This window comes from Aulonocara sp. 'chitande type north' Nkhata Bay, linkage group LG11, assembly GCF_057382095.1.
Source record: "Aulonocara sp. 'chitande type north' Nkhata Bay isolate Kocher_YH1m ecotype deep benthic linkage group LG11, A_spYH_male_GT1.1, whole genome shotgun sequence".
Taxonomy (NCBI): Eukaryota; Metazoa; Chordata; class Actinopteri; order Cichliformes; family Cichlidae; genus Aulonocara; species Aulonocara sp. 'chitande type north' Nkhata Bay.
The window spans coordinates 25038782-25054301 of NC_141354.1; the positions used below are offsets into that span (position 1 = coordinate 25038782).

General features: G+C 39.8%; 1 protein-coding gene across 6 annotated transcripts; it reads right to left on the reverse strand.

The window, feature by feature from the left end:
• Window positions 1-1057: 1057 nt before the first annotated feature.
• Window positions 1058-15364, reverse strand: dedd2 (death effector domain containing 2). Of its 6 annotated transcripts, none has more exons than XM_086311335.1 (6): window positions 15225-15364; window positions 14757-14857; window positions 13155-13675; window positions 12950-13069; window positions 12306-12446; window positions 1058-3011 (listed from the first exon to the last, which is right to left on the reverse strand). In XM_086311335.1, the coding sequence occupies exons 3-6, from the start codon at window positions 13624-13626 to the stop codon at window positions 2605-2607; spliced, it is 1140 nt and encodes a 379-aa protein (XP_086167461.1). In that variant the 5' UTR covers window positions 13627-13675; window positions 14757-14857; window positions 15225-15364; the 3' UTR covers window positions 1058-2604. The 6 variants fall into 6 exon arrangements, with proteins under 6 accessions (XP_086167461.1, XP_086167459.1, XP_086167455.1 ...); XM_086311333.1 differs by having other exon boundaries at window positions 12950-13078; window positions 14751-14857; XM_086311329.1 differs by having other exon boundaries at window positions 12950-13078; window positions 15225-15363.
• Between the last annotated feature and the right edge of the window lie 156 nt (window positions 15365-15520).

Genomic DNA, 15520 nt, shown 5'->3' on the forward strand with positions numbered 1-15520 from the left:
CCCGGTGGCGCCAGTGTCCAGCAGCCTCGCCTCTGTTAGTGCGCCCCAGGGTGGCTTGCCATCACCAGTGTGTGAACGGGTGGGTGACTGGATATGTAAAGCGCTTTGGGGTCCTTAGGGACTAGTAAAGCGCTATACAATACAGGCCATTTATCAAATAATAATCTATTTATTCTGAGCCGATATTAAAACAGACATAAAAAGAAAGACTGTGAGGGTCATAAGACTATGGAGGGACCTGAGCTGCCATTTCAGCAAGTGTATGTGTGTTCAAAACACACACACAAGGTTTCTTACCACTGCTTTGAATCCACAGACTAGTTGGGTCAAGTTTTGTATTTATAAATTGTACTTATGACATTTTTATGACATAGAAGTGAGGCCAGTGTTTAACTCTTCTGATGTTATTGTACAACCATGTAATGGTTATACGAGGTTATATAATAGATCCTAACAGTTCTACACACCATTTTCACTTTGAATATAATAATATTAAAATATAGACATGACATGAATTATCGCTGTTAGGCTTTCATGTCTTAGTAAAGTGTGAAGCAATAGCTTGTGATAACAAATGTTTGTTTTTTTGTGGAGGGACAGAACATGATCAATATGTGAGGGTTAAATGTTAAAGCTTTAAATAACCTTAAATAAACATGATACCGTTATTATTTACAGTTACACTTTAGGTGCCATCAATAGGAAATTATGTTAGAGATGGGAAAAAATGGTTTCATGTCCAATTAATTTAGCACATAAATGGAAGAAGAAATTAAAGTGGCCAAACCAGAAACAGCAGTTGAATTACTAACATGTTAGAGGTACACGCTATTCTTGGGTTTCATCATGCCGATATCTTAAAGCAAGAACTAATTAAGGACATGATCCACAATGACCTGCATTCAATGGAGCACTTCAGACCATTTCAGGGCAGGGGGAGGGCACGTAATTTTCAAACAACTGCTCAAAATAACCTCAGAGTTGGGAGACAATTTCAGATTACAAGTGGTGATAGTTTCAGAGACGCAAACAGGTAATAAATGTAAACAGCTTTAGGCCATCAAAACTCTTTATTATTCACAGGAAATTATTTCTTATTTATAAAGATTTCCACAAAAAGAATTGACCTTCATAAAGTAAATTTCTTTAACAAAAATGTTCCCCTGATTGAATTAATCTTTCTTCTCATGAAAGAATACAAACACACATTAATTAATTCCTTTAACAAATACACACAAAAGTAAACATGGAAATCTGTCCATTGTCCTTTTCTGTGCCCGGTCCTGCAGAGACCTGCACTTCAGACAGTGTCTGCCTGCTTAAGTCGTGCCTGTATGAAGGGACTTAGAGTGAAGGGGCTTATTGATCGTCTTCTATGAGTGAAGTCCAGGCATTAGTTCCAGCAGGGTGAGTCGACAGCTGTCCATGAGCCACTCTACTGGGCCTACATAGCAGGGCTGAGTGGAGCTGGGATGTGCACTTTTGATTTTGATCTCCCCAACATCACTTCTATTGACCGATGCACTGTCCTGTGCCTTACTTGCTGAGAGAAGCACTTGCTGAGGCCTTGCTGGAAACCCGGACACAAGCCACTGTTGCATTATCCGGGCTGCCGTTGACAAGCTTGTGATGATGAATCTTCCATGGTCTGTTGAGACCCAGCCCTAATCACTGCTGTCATCTACTGGCAACTGCTGTATCCACTGACCACAGCAATCACAAGTTGGGTTATCATGGTACACAGGGCTGGAAATTCCAGTGTTTGTTATCTAGATATAGATGTGGACTCTATCCAAAGTTGGGTCAATCTGTTGTGAGAGCAGCCCACTTTTCCACATCTAATTTTTTCTTTGAAGACCAGAAACTTTTATTGGCAGGTTACTTTATACTTTTAACAGAATCCAATAAAAATAATTGTCAGTTAAAGCTATTATTATTTTCCAAACCCCCAAAGAAGTATCCAACAGTCAATCTTGACGTTCTGGTTAAATTGATCTTTTTGGATTTGGGAATTTTAAACTCATGCTGGAATCTGAAATGTCCATGGTTACACATTAAAAAAAAAAAAAAAGTTAGTTAAATAAGGAGGTAGGGACACCCATGTGCTTTATGTGTTTGCGTCAACCAAAACTTAGTATTTTACATCATTTGTGGTAGCCCAGTTGCTTTAACCCTATTTTGTAAGACAGATAAAGCTGTGAGGGGCTTACCACTTGATCTGGTGACACAGGCTTGCTTGTTCCAGTTCTCAGAGACTAAGAAAAAAATCTCGATATATCCTGTGTCATCCTGATGTAGCACCTGTGCATGAATCCAAAGAAAAAAAAATACAGTGATACATTATTATTTATATTTCATTTACAAATAATACACTTCCAACTAAAATTTGACAGTTCTTAAAAAAAAAAAAAAAGGCAAAAAGAAAGGCTCCTTATGAACACAAAAGAACCAATGGTGAGTTCTGCCATCTAGTGGTCATTAAATGGAATGCAACAAATGGAGGCCTCAAATGCTTCCAAGCTAGCCTGTACCCATTATTAATTACATTCCTCCCTTTTCTCTTCTTTAAGTTTAATATAATACACCCCAGAGAGTCTGATCAGTTTATGAATCCCAGTGAGTCTCTGGGTGCCCATCATTACTGGATGACATCATTTTCTTAGCTCTCAGCAGCCTTCGGCCCTCCTCGTAGTCGTCTTGGTCCACACTGATCAGCAGGCGCACGCCTTCGGAGCCCGCTGCGTTCCTCAGAGAGTCCGTGATGAATACTCCCTTCAGGGCCTCCAGCAGAGCTCCGCTCAGGTAGTCACTCCAGAAAGCCTCGAGGTTGGCCAGCTCCGTGAACTTGATGTCGCAGACGATGGATCCCAGGTCTCTGGCACGCAGCAGCGAACTCGCTTGACTGAACAACTCAAACTGCCGCTCCAGTGGCTGCCGCTTGTCCGAGGCGACGCCGTTGCGTAATGCCGATTCGTGCTCCAGGTATTCCGCCCGGACACGCAGGCGGATATCTGATAATGGCAGAGGGAGGAGGAAGTAATGATGGACAAAAGGGTGAGTGGCAGTGAGGAGAGAGAGTAATGGTAGGAAGAGCAGAGGGGAAGTGAAAAAGGAAGGAGGAAAGTGAAGGTTACCCAGAAAAGAGAAAAAAAAAAAAAAAGAGAGAAAAGAATGGATAGGCCCATGACAGAAAAGGAGGGGTGATGAAGTTGAAACAAAGACGGGGGAGAGAAAGAAACAAACATGAAAACAATGTTAAAAGATGGCTCATTCAACTTTGTGCAAGACATCAAGCAAAAAGAGATTGTAGGAGTACTAACTGGACTTAAATATTTGATTTTACCAAATCATGACAAAGTAAGTGAATACGGTGGTGGAACAGGGCAAATTATTTACAAAGGGCAATGGACTTAGACCAACCCATGTGAACTTTTGTGCTCAATACAGCTACAAGCCCCTCTCGTCTGTTTCAGTGAAAGATATTCAGAGCACTGAGAGAAATCGTCTTTAGCTCATCCGGCTGTGTAGATCCCTTTTCTTTTTTTGGATGGACAATTCCTTTTTAGGTACTTATGGTTTTTAGCAACATGACTGAATCAGAAGACGCTGGTGCATGGGAATTTTCTGTACGACAGCCAGCATGGTCCTCATAAATCACGGCTGTAGCGTTTGTATACTGAATATGATTAAATGAACTTGGCACCCTGAGCAAATATCGCAGCGGGGGTAACAAAAACAACTCAGCAGTGACAAGCCCGGGAGTGGCTTTTGTTCCTGACAGGTGTTTATAAAGGGCAGATTCATTCAGATCAAAATGGGTAAGGCTGAGAATAGATAGCGTCTGGAGTTCCGTAGTAACAGGATTGGTGGTCATGCAACAGCACAGCGAGAAAGATTAGAGGATACATACTGTACTGAGCAAGAGCAACGCTGAGATCATCTCCCATGTCATTAATCCAGAGCTCCAAGTGGGAAATCAGCTTCTGACGACTTTTGCTGCAACAAAAATCCATTTCTCCCATTCAAACCCCTTTAGCAGATGTAAACAGTATTTACCAGCAACATTTCTTCCAGAAACATTCGCATTAAGAGTCTCACTGAATTCATGTGCAGAAGCTGCTTTTTCATATTTGCATCTGAATGCATGATGACATTTTATGAAGCAAATAAGGAAGAAAAAAAAAAACTTACAAAGGAGCACTGTGACTAAAAATAAACAAAATGGCTCAAAGGAAAAAAAAATCAAATCAGCTTTAAATGCTACAACATGAAATACTTAATTTTGAAGGAATAAGCAGCACATGGTCACATCACAAATGTTTGAATGAAATGGACCCAGAGGTACTTCTAATAAACTCACGCTTGCCTCTGACAAAAACCCAGAGTATAAGGTAAGCATGATTACGAGACTGTCTTGAACTCTTCTTCATGTATGTACCAGAGGATTAGTGTACACTTTAACACACGCTTTGACTTGAGAGTCACATCCACCCCTCTTGCAGCCATGTTTTGTTTGGGGCTATAGGGAATGGCGCGAGACTCAAGAGGGATAAAGTTTGGAAAATGCCAACATTAGAAATGCAAATGTTGAATTAAACCATTGATTTTGCATCTCTTAACATTTGTAGAAGAGCAATAAGCAAACAGTGGCTTTGCATTCATGCCCCACAAGTCTGTAATTAGATTACTATAAAAACAGACGACTTGTTAGAAGGGGACACTAAATCAACACATTTTAAGCCATGTTTAAAATGTGTAGTTTTTACATGAAAATCATTTGAATGAAGGAAGAATGTTTTCTTCAAAAGGGATTTATGGTACAAAAATATAAAATGTCAAGATTTTTTTAAAGAAACCTTCGATTATAGTTCAAGTTTTGTTTATTAAATCATGTCTGTGTTACAATGTTTCAATAAATTGTGTTAGACTAAAATAACTTTTGTGGTAAATTCATTGGCAATACAGAAGCCAGACACATAGAAAAACTGTTGCACCAAAGATCATCATCACAGAATGTAAAACATCTGTAAAAACTATTCATTCCCTTTATATGTTCATTTAATATTTAAAAAAAAAAAGTTGGGCTAGTACTATAAATGCATTACAAACACTTGAGTGATTTGTCACTCTAAAGTATTACTTAGAGAAAAGCTAAGTCACATGACTCATCAGTTTAATATCATGAAAAAATTTGCTCATCTCTATAGAGCACACTGTACTTGTGCAACATTTAGTGAAGAAGAGCACCAAGATGTCTACAGGAGGTCTACACAATCCTAAAGCTGACATGGAAACACTACCTATAAAACCAGCGGGCTACTATAGAGGAAGCTGGCATTACAAAAGTGGAGGATCCACGTGGAATTAGGCTTATTTTATGAATTCTGCCCACTGCTTTCACAAGTCAGTAACTCCTCACCACTACAAACACATTATCCCCACAAGTGTGATGGTGGCTGCGTCATGCTGTGTGGAGGCTTCGCTGCAGCAGCTTCTGAAGGTAGAGGGTAAATTGAATGCAGCAAAACTCCTGAGAAATCCTGAAGGAAACCCGCTGCAGTCCGAGTCACATACGTTTTCAACACAATAAGCTACAGTTTTTCACCCCAACAGATTTGTGTTGACTTCGAAACTCACACTTGTTGATCACTAGCAGGAGTCCATTGTGATTTAATGAAGTTATATAAAAAAAGATTACGTATCCATCGTTGTGGCAAGCACATGGATAAATTTGCAGTTTGAGCATTTTTGTGTTTTGAGGTGTGAACTATCATAGAAGATTAAACAGACTACACATAATCTAACTTTATACAATATTCAGTATGGACAGAGGAAAATATGAAGTTCGAGCACCATTAACAATTTGACCTTTTTGGATCATTATAGAGTGTGTGAGGGCTGAGGGTACAATAAACACCTGCCTTTCATGCAATTACTCTATTTATGGATGTCCTCCATTTTGCCTTCCCATTTCATACTGAGGAGGATGGAGGCAGAGATAGTGACAGTGAGGAGGCCATTTAAAAGCACAGGAACACAGTGATAGTCATTTTGTTAGGGTTACAGAGCACTTCACGCTTCATCACACATAGAGACATCCACTTAGACAGGACATTAGGAACCACAGCTTTCATTTTCTCACTTTAAACACCAAGTCCGTTTGGCTCCTCATCTCACCCCACCAAAAGGAGGGAGGGGGGAAAAGAGAAAAAGTTTAAGTACCCATTTACGAGGAGTCACTTGGCACGGAGAGCTTCAACTCTTTATCGATCCGTTTTTCTGTTGAACAACTGACCAAGAGAGTGGAGAGTTAGGGGGGTATTGAGAGACAGGCAAAATATCTGTGTCTGCCTGAAGAACTTTTTCCCTATAGTTTAAAAAAAAAAAAAAAACAACATAAATCCTCTGTACCGTTTTGTGTAGTTTGAATATTTACTGTTCATTCTCTCCTTCTCTTTGTGTGTGAGGATATAGTTTTCCTGACACACAGGGTGCTCTGTTTAGAACTGCGAACACAGACAAAGGAGAGAAACAGACAAGCACAAGTGGGTTGCATAGTGGTTAAATGGACTGTTCCTCCCCCAACATCAAGCAGGCATGGCACAGCAGTCACTTCTTAGTTTTAATGAGGCTTCAGTAAGGCCAATAGTTTGCATTGGCAAATTAATCAGCTCAGAAATGCATTTACTGCTCTGAACTATAACAAGGTAAAATCTAAATGGGATACTTGGATTACCCTTACCTTGACCAAATCTCTTAACCTTATCTTCCGGCCCTTTATTTGTGCCGCACCGTTAATCAACAGTGCTCATTAAACCAAGGAAGGGCCTTCACAAGCACCCCATTTAGACACAAAAACACTACTGAGCTGAATGTGCAAACACCTTTAAGACATTTGTAACAGCAGTTGTCATTGTCAGAATGTAATTGAGATACTTCACTGAAAATGACCTAAGAGATGATGAATGGTGACAAGAAAGAGTATTTGAGGTCTGTTCAAATGCTATGGGCCAGCATTGGACTGAACTGCCCTATCTATCTCTGCTCCATCTTGACAAACGCACACCAGGGCTCTCACAGGGCACAGAGATAAGATACAGCATGAGCTTCCTTCAGCAGAGCACTGTTCGGTGATTTTCCCCAGAACGGCTTGAGTAAAGGTTACATGGACATTTTTTTCTTTTTTTTAAAAGAGCTGTCTGTTGGCAGCCATTTTAGATTTGGTGCAATTGAATACATGGCCTTACAGAACAGGACTCTATGCCCAATTAGGATTTTTTTTTTTTGTCTCTTGAGCATCCAGAACTGGCATCGTGATGTTTCAGTTTGCCAAAATAATATGAGTCAGTTCAATTCACAGGGCAGCCATTTATAAGCCTTGCACGTCTCCAATGGGTTCATATGCAGTGCTGACTCGCATTTTCACAAACATGTCCAACACATTTCTGTTTCCACTTTGAGTTAAACTCTTCAGTGTACTTGTTCTAATTTTATTTTGTAAATCCTAATTTATCTCACCATGACCTCAGTCAAATATAACCTAAATCTCTGTTTGGGTTAGGCATCAGACATTACGTTTTTTTAATAAATGACCAGAACAGCTTTCACTTCTGCATTACTACTGAAACTTTCACCACAGCTAAAAACCTCCATGATTTCATCTGGTGTCATCCTCTTTAATAACATTTAGAAACTGTACTGTGTAACATGAGCAAAGGTCAGGGCTGGTGCACAGTGGCCATTTCAGAATATGAATCATTCAGACTGAACAATAGTAGGCTGGAGCAATTTGCTTCAAGTCTGGTGGCTTCCTTGACAGGCTACTGAATTTTATTAAAGTAGCAAAGTTAAGCAGACATTTTTCTGTAAGCTTCCACAATAATCTTTCTGCATGTTGTCCAAGACAAAACTAGACTTGTGCAACTTCTCTCAGCTCTCTTTTTAGGCTTTAGCCCATGACTAGAGACTGACCAATTAGGTCTTTCCAGAGAGAGAACTGGCTGTTGTACAACGAAGGCATTCACCACCCTTCATACGATGAAAAGTTTAATTAACTGTGAAAAGTTCTGCAGGAAAATCTGAAATGGCAGCTCTAAAATGGAGGACAGACTGACTCTGACAGTACACATACTTGCTGTATTTTTCCTCGGCTACTACGCTGCCAACTTAATTTTCCTGTAAGATTGAACTGTGCTGCATTGGTTTCCCAGGTTGTGTACGTAAATTAAGGTTAGACAATGTGATGAGTGGCTATGTTGTCAGTGTGGCTAACAGTTTAGTTTTCTTTACAGCTAAAGGTTTTCAGCTATGCCTAATTCAATGTCCTATTCTTGCCCATATAAAGCATCTGGTCATCTGGTTGGAAGAAGTTAGTTTCATTCTTTTCCCAAGCCTTACTCACATTTACTGGAATTTCTGCTGGACATATTTGTGAAAATATGTTAAGTTCCCGTGATTTCAAATATTGGGGAATTTAAAATACTTTCGTTACACGCTTCCCCTTTCGGTATGCTTTGAGTAAAATCAAACTGACTCAAGGTTTTCCCAAGATCACTGTACAGTCTTTGGGTTTGAGACTTACTGCTGAGGACTCTGGTAGTTCTGTGAAACACTGACACCAATAACTCTTGTCATTAATAGGCAGGAAGCTAAAAATCTCAAATAGAAGCTTTTTTTCTTCCACAGTGCACAAGACTAGAGAACATTACAGGATGATTTTTTCTGTTAAAGCAGATTATGTTTTCTGAAGGAGACAGGGTAAGGAGCAGCTACATTATGATACACAAGCATCGTATACAGAGCAAAGTGGCAGCACCAACCCCTGCTGTAACAAGGGGGAGAGCCTCTTTTACCTTAGGCATCGGCCCAGACTTGTGAGAGAGCGCATGACTGAGTTGATCGCGCACACTGCAGTATGTGCAGACAGAGTGGAGTGACAGACTTTTTTGTTTTGTTCCTCAGTCTCCATGATCCATTGTGTCTTAGGTTACTCGATCTGAGTCACATTCTTGAGTCAACCTGGTGGAATCAAATGTGGAGTCAAGACAGCAACAGTTCATAGTCACAGGCACATCACTCATCCTGAGTAGCTAAGAAAGGCTGTCCTTAATGATTTCTTCTTCTTTTATTTTTTGAATGAAGTGAGAATCATCGGGCTTTTGTTGTAATGAATATTTCTGACCAACAGGCAAAGATGGACATTCAAAAGAAGTTTGGGAAAGTCTACATGAATGACTAAGCAAACTTCACACAAAGGGAAACTGATGTTAGTGTTATCTGTCTTTTTGTACCAAGACAAACTACCATTGATTTCTTAAAGGCAGGTAGTAGTGGAAATATGGGCAAAGACGTTGACAATGGATTACATAGTGCAGCTTTTCAGTGGCGTTAAGACAGTTTCAAACAACTGCTAAAAAGTGATTTTTGGGGGATATGTAAGGTTTGACAGTTGTCAGAACCACTCTGGTTCAAGCTTAGCAATAAAGCAGAACAATGGCTCTATCTGGTAGTGATTGGACTGGACACTTATATTGAAAGAAAAGGGAATAAAACAAAAAACAAAAAAGGACAAGACACAGCCTACCAGTGAGCATTCTTATCAACAGCAGCAGCTGAACATAGTCCAAAAGGTTAGAGAAAAGAGAGGTGGAATGAAGGGAAAAGAATATAAAGGACTCCCACAGGGAGAAACTGATAAGGCAACAAAACTCTGATGTTGTATGTTTAAAAACGACAGTTAAAGGGTTATCATTAAGTCTCAACAAGATCATAGTGTACCAACAAAAACATAATGTGGAAATGCTTTAAAAAAAAAAAAATCAAAGGGAAGCGCATCACATTGAGTTCTCAGACTTAAAAGTAGCTCTAGGATTTTTAAGCACATTTGGTACTAACATAAAAAGTATGAGCGCTGTGGTCTGTACAGCACAGAGAGCTTTAGGCAATATTGCAGTCCGGATTTTTCACCAAATGTGACACTGGGTTGAAAAACAAAACAGAAGGAAAATAAAAGTTTCCTCAACCCTGGAACATGTTTGGACTCTGTGCAGCTCCAGGAAGAGGTAAAGTACAGTGGCCTTTGCAAGCACACCATCTTCCACATTTTTATAAGTAGGTGTGAATCTAGTGTACCGCTCTGTGCTATTTAGGGATGGGAATCGAGAACTGGTTCTTGTCAAGAACTGGTTCCCAGTAGTCTACTTCCTTCAAATCGTTAGTCTGCCTGCCTATCGACCCTGCTTATCCGTTCTTGCACTCTTGCTACATTCAGCTGATTTAGTTTATGTGTAATAGGAGGAAAACAGTAGTGCAGTTTATGACGTGAATATGGACATTTCTTTTATTTTTTATTGTATAAAAGGATGAGAGCGCAATGGTAAAGTGGAGACTGGGACAGAAACAACTGCCTTATACTGTTAACGCAACTTCAACATTCCGCAAGCACAGCATGCTAACGCTAAGCTAAGTGGTAGGGCTGCACGATTAATCGTTAGAAAATCGCGATCTCGATTCATACTTATGTGCGATCTCATTTCCCATTTCCAAATGACAACGATTTAAAAAAAAAAAAAAAAAAAAAAAAGACGACAACGACTGTACCGCATTTTGATCCGGGACGTACTCTGCATGAAAACAAGCGCTCACTCTTCCTGTTCAACAAATGACAAGGGCGGAGCCTTATACCACGTGATACAGAAGCTGTGCCGTGTGATGCTAAAATTAGCAGGGAAAAAAACAACAGAGAGCACGTCAGGGATGACGAGAAAGTGACAGGAGAAAATCCGTCCCGGTCAACCACCCAAACATCAATAACGGGAACCTTATACAGCGCTTCCCTATACCCGTCGAACTCCCGCAGGCACAAAGAAATTACGGAGGCTATCACTTATCACCTGACCAAAGATATGGCTCCCATCAACACTGTGCAAAACGAGGGATTTAGGAAAATGATCAACACCCTAGACAAACGCTACACAGTGCCGTCCCGCAACTATTTTTCTATTGTTGCACTACCTATACACGCAGTGTCGAGCAACGGTGGAGACGGAATTTCAAGCAGTACGACATTTTGCGGCAACAACAAAACGAGACATTTGTTGTTTTATGTTTACTTATTGTTTTTATGTTCAGTCTCAACTGTTACGAAGTTGATGTGCAGTTAATAAGTGCAATAAATATTTATATTGGAAAAGAGAATCGTGATCTCAATTCTAAGCCAAAGAAATCGTGATTCTCATTTTATGCAAAATCATGCAGCCCTACTAAGAGGAACTCAGAGTGATGCTAAAGCTGAGTGAATGCTGACTTAAGCCCAGCACCATGATAAAGTGAGCCATTAGTTATAGTGAAGCAGCCACTGCTGAACTTCAACAGGTAACAAACTGATGAGCAGTCATACTGCAGTCTCCGTTTCTACAGTGGAATCACCAAGACGATTGCTTTAAAGTCTCTTGGTGATGGTTTTTTATCTTCGACTTGCATTGTCGGCTTTGTGTTCATACCTAAATACTAAGAGAAAGATCACGTTTGTCCTTATTAGGATTTGTGATTATGAGACGGTCAGTTTCAGATCATTTTACAGAGTAACACTAAAGTAATGTAACAAGTAGTATAACAAATGTCTTTCTCCTGGAAGTAATTAAATAACGTACTGCATTACTTTTAAGAAAAGTGTTCTGTGAAATATGTGCAACAACTTTTTAAATTTATTTTTTTGAGTAGTGACCCCAACACTGATCACAACAAAGAGGGGAAATGTCTCCAACATGCACAAACATTTCACCACCTAGTTAATTACGTACGCAATTAATTTGCATGAATTTGATATGCTGCTTAGAAGTGCTGGCGACTCTCAAAGTGGAGGCAATGAGAAATCGATAAGGAACCGAATCAATAAGCAAAATCGATAAAGAAATCGGAATTACTAAATTCTTATCAATTACCATCCCTACTGCTATTTAATTTGTCCATTTCTCCCAAGTCTACAAATAACATGTTAAATTGTATGCTAACTTTTAAACACGAATCTTCTTAAGCATGAACTTGGCGCTTTTATGCATTTTTAAACATTTTGGCATTCAAGATTTAGCATAGATAAACAACATCAGAATTGAAGAAACTAAACAGGAAATATGATGATGCCAGGGAGGTGTTAATAGGCTGAAAATTATATTCTCGTCTGTTTAAAGAAGGAAAAATGAGCAGCAGGGGTAAATAGCAGGATGAAGGTACCACAGAAGACAAGAGAAAAAACAAAAAAATAAATAAAAAGAAAGACACTTTGAAAATGCATGAGTTGCACTTACCACAGGACACTTTTTGTGGCGCTGGTGGTGGAGGCAGAGGATGACTTTGCCTGCTTGTTTTCTTGGACTTACGGCTCCAGCCATTTCCCCTCTTCTTCCTCCGCCTACTTGCACATGGCCCAGCCACAGGAGTGTAAATACCTGACAGAAAACATATTGACTGAGTTCAGGGATGCAAGACAAAAATAACAGCAAAGGACTATTTTTAGCTTTTCATCGAAATTTTACTGCTGATATTTGATCACAACTTTCAACAAGAAAAATGCCTGTTAAGATCATGGTGCGTACACAGCGTTCTTCCCCACACAAGACACAGATCAAAAAAAAAGAAAAAAAAAAGGTTTTAACCACCAAAAATTATTTTTTAAATATTATTATTTTAATTAGGATAATAATCACTGACATATATAATAGTCAGAAATACACAAAAGGCACCGATTTATGTGGGAAAAAAAGTAGCAGCTTCCATGCCTTAATTTATATTTTGCATATAAGCAGAGTCAATCAGGCTAAAGAAGGCCAATTCTGAACCACAAAAGAATCTGGTACACACACACACACGTTTTCAAATCATCATTAATCAGCTTGAAGACACTTAAGAACGTACTTCAGTTTGGCCAAATACTAAAGAGCAGTAAACTTACCAGTTTCTAATTGATGTGCGAAAGATGTAAGAGGAGTTTCGGTCTCCCTGCAGCTGCTACTTATTCCAGAAGTACACACCGACTCTGTGCTTTCTATCTCATACCTCTGTCCAATTCTCTCTGGAGAAACTGAAAAGCATAAAAAACACATAATGGCAAACTATTTGAGATCAACTACAGCAGGACATAATCTCAAGATCCTCACCTGTCCTCCTTTTCTTGTGGGACACTGAGGGTAGCAGGTCATGACGGGTAAGGACTCTTAGAAGTTGCAGTAGTGGTGCCAGGTTTCCATCACTAAAGTATCCTCTCCTCTCGAGCTGTAGCAACAGCTCAAGGCCACTCTTGGGTTTTGGGTCCAAAAAGGGCTGCTGTGACCCCGTAGGCTTTAATTGCTGCCATGCTTTTAGTAGCTGTGGACTTGGGGCCACACCTGGATCATCTGGATTGTCCTCATGGGGTTCAACTGTCCAGCCTGCGGGATCGAGAGGATGTGTCGCGGAGCAAGTTTCATTCAGAAGGAATGACAGGACTTCAATGTCAGTCTCGGTCAGCTGAGAACCAACTACTTCAAAGACTTCATGGAGAGACAACATCCCATAGTAGTTGAGGCACTCTGTTTCATCCCAGTACAGTGAATCCCTGAGTGGGTACCCTTGATGATGCACTGCAGCCATGGTCAGGATTTGGCTATGGACCTTTCCCACGTTTCAGCCAGTGATAAGACTACAAAAACAAATAGAAGAACAATTACTATTAAAGTTTTTTGATGTCTAACAAGATACATCTGAGTAACCATATAAACCAGATAAGTAGGGTTGGGTACTGAGCTGGTGCTGTTGAGGGAACCAACCAAAATATGTCAGTGCTACTGTTAATCAGCACCAAATTCTGGTGCCAGAAAAAAAAAAAATCTGGGTTAGAGAAAGAAAGAAAACAAGATGTCAATAATGCTACATACTGAAGAGGAAAAAATGACAGGGCAAAGGTAGCGGTAGAATGCTGAAAGCATTTTCAGGTGTGGTTACATGTTTTTTAAAAACTCTCTCTAACACTTTGTAGTGCAAAGTCCAAAGCAACACATCTAATCTGCATTTACACCTGGTCAAACAAAAATAGAGCTAAAGCTGAAGAGTGTGCCATATTTTCTAGCCTGAAAGCCAAATTCACTAGAGGACCTGCAGCTTTAACTCTAGCGTAACTGTAGCCAAAGTACAACTAATCGAACCAATGGATGATGAAGCTTTTAGTGAGACATTGACATCTTCTTCAGGTAAAAACTAGGTAGCTGGACAATATGTCAGAGAAACGGGGCTGTTTTCACTGCATTTGTTGACATTTTTACTTTTCAGTACACATAATGCATTGTACTCAGCGTTCCTGTAAAGGCTGCAATTCTCATTTAACAGGCTTGACCTCGAGTTCCTTCCATGTTCTATACTCCTACTTTTAATTGCATTACATACACTAAACAATGTCATCTGTGTCGCTGTTTAAGCTATAAAACGCCGCTCCAACAAATCCCGTGTAGCTACATATAAACTGCATTAACCACTAAACTGTATTCATCTATAAAACATAGCAAGCCGTTTGTGCCATGTAACACAGTCAATGATCATGTTGGCGTAATACTGCAGCGTTACGCCCGTTCTCTAGTCTCTACCATTATATGGCTGCATCAGCTAGCTCAGCAGTCCTTGCCATTTTCACCATTTTCACCCTCAGCTCGAAACAGTTTTTAAACGCGTAACGGAGAACCCCCTTATAACCACTTTATTTCCATTTACGCTCAGAAACGTACACTAACCAGTTGGAAGCCAAAGATATTAGCCGTTCTTCAGACGCCCAGTAACAACCGGTGGAGCAAAATTTTCCCCTTTGACAAGTTATGTAACCAGTCACGTTTATCTGTGGAAAAAAGCATAACAAACATCAAGAACTGCAATGCAAACAGCGGTTTAGCCAAATAACAAACCTGAAATTAACAGGTGTGCTACATTTCTATATACGCACTGAAACATATAACAGTAACTATAGGGTTAAAATATATGTATATATTTTTCCTCTATATGCATTACCGATAAATACAAAGAACAGAAATGGATATCGCTTGCTAGCTACTAACGTTAGCTTACTTCAGCTTTAAATTGGCTGTAGTATCGACAAGCATTGGGTCACATACATGAAAGCGTGAAAAAAGCACCAGTAGATTAATATTCAAAGCATTTTAACGGGATATTAATCAAGAAACCCAAAGTAACTGGGGGCGACTCACCTCCGGGTGGGTTGAATGATCTAGTAACTTCCACAGCAACGTGCACTACGTCAACGCTGAGGAATTGACCAATCACAGCCCCCTGACTTCCACGGCGACACCCAGTCACGTTTTTGCTCTCGCTGATCTTTTGAACTGATCTGAAGACAGTTTTTCATAAACAGTCACTTTATCGTATTGATCAAGTCAGTAAAGACAGCTGATTCCCCCCCCCCCCCCCCCCTGTTTTTTTTTTCGTTTTACTTTTTTTGTCTTAGCTTCCACATGAAAAAAAAAACAAACCAAAACAAAAACAA

Bases quoted from the DNA above. Each gene is read 5' to 3' on its own strand.
- dedd2 (XM_086311333.1), bottom strand. From the start codon at position 13,626: ATGGCTGCAGTGCATCATCAAGGGTACCCACTCAGGGATTCACTGTAC. The intron at 13,079-13,154 runs GTGAGGATCTTG...TATGCTTTTCAG, and splicing joins CCACAAGAAAAGGAGGACAG to TTTCTCCAGAGAGAATTGGA. The intron at 3,012-12,305 runs GTAAGTGCAACT...TGCCATTATCAG, and splicing joins GCCACAAAAAGTGTCCTGTG to ATATCCGCCTGCGTGTCCGG.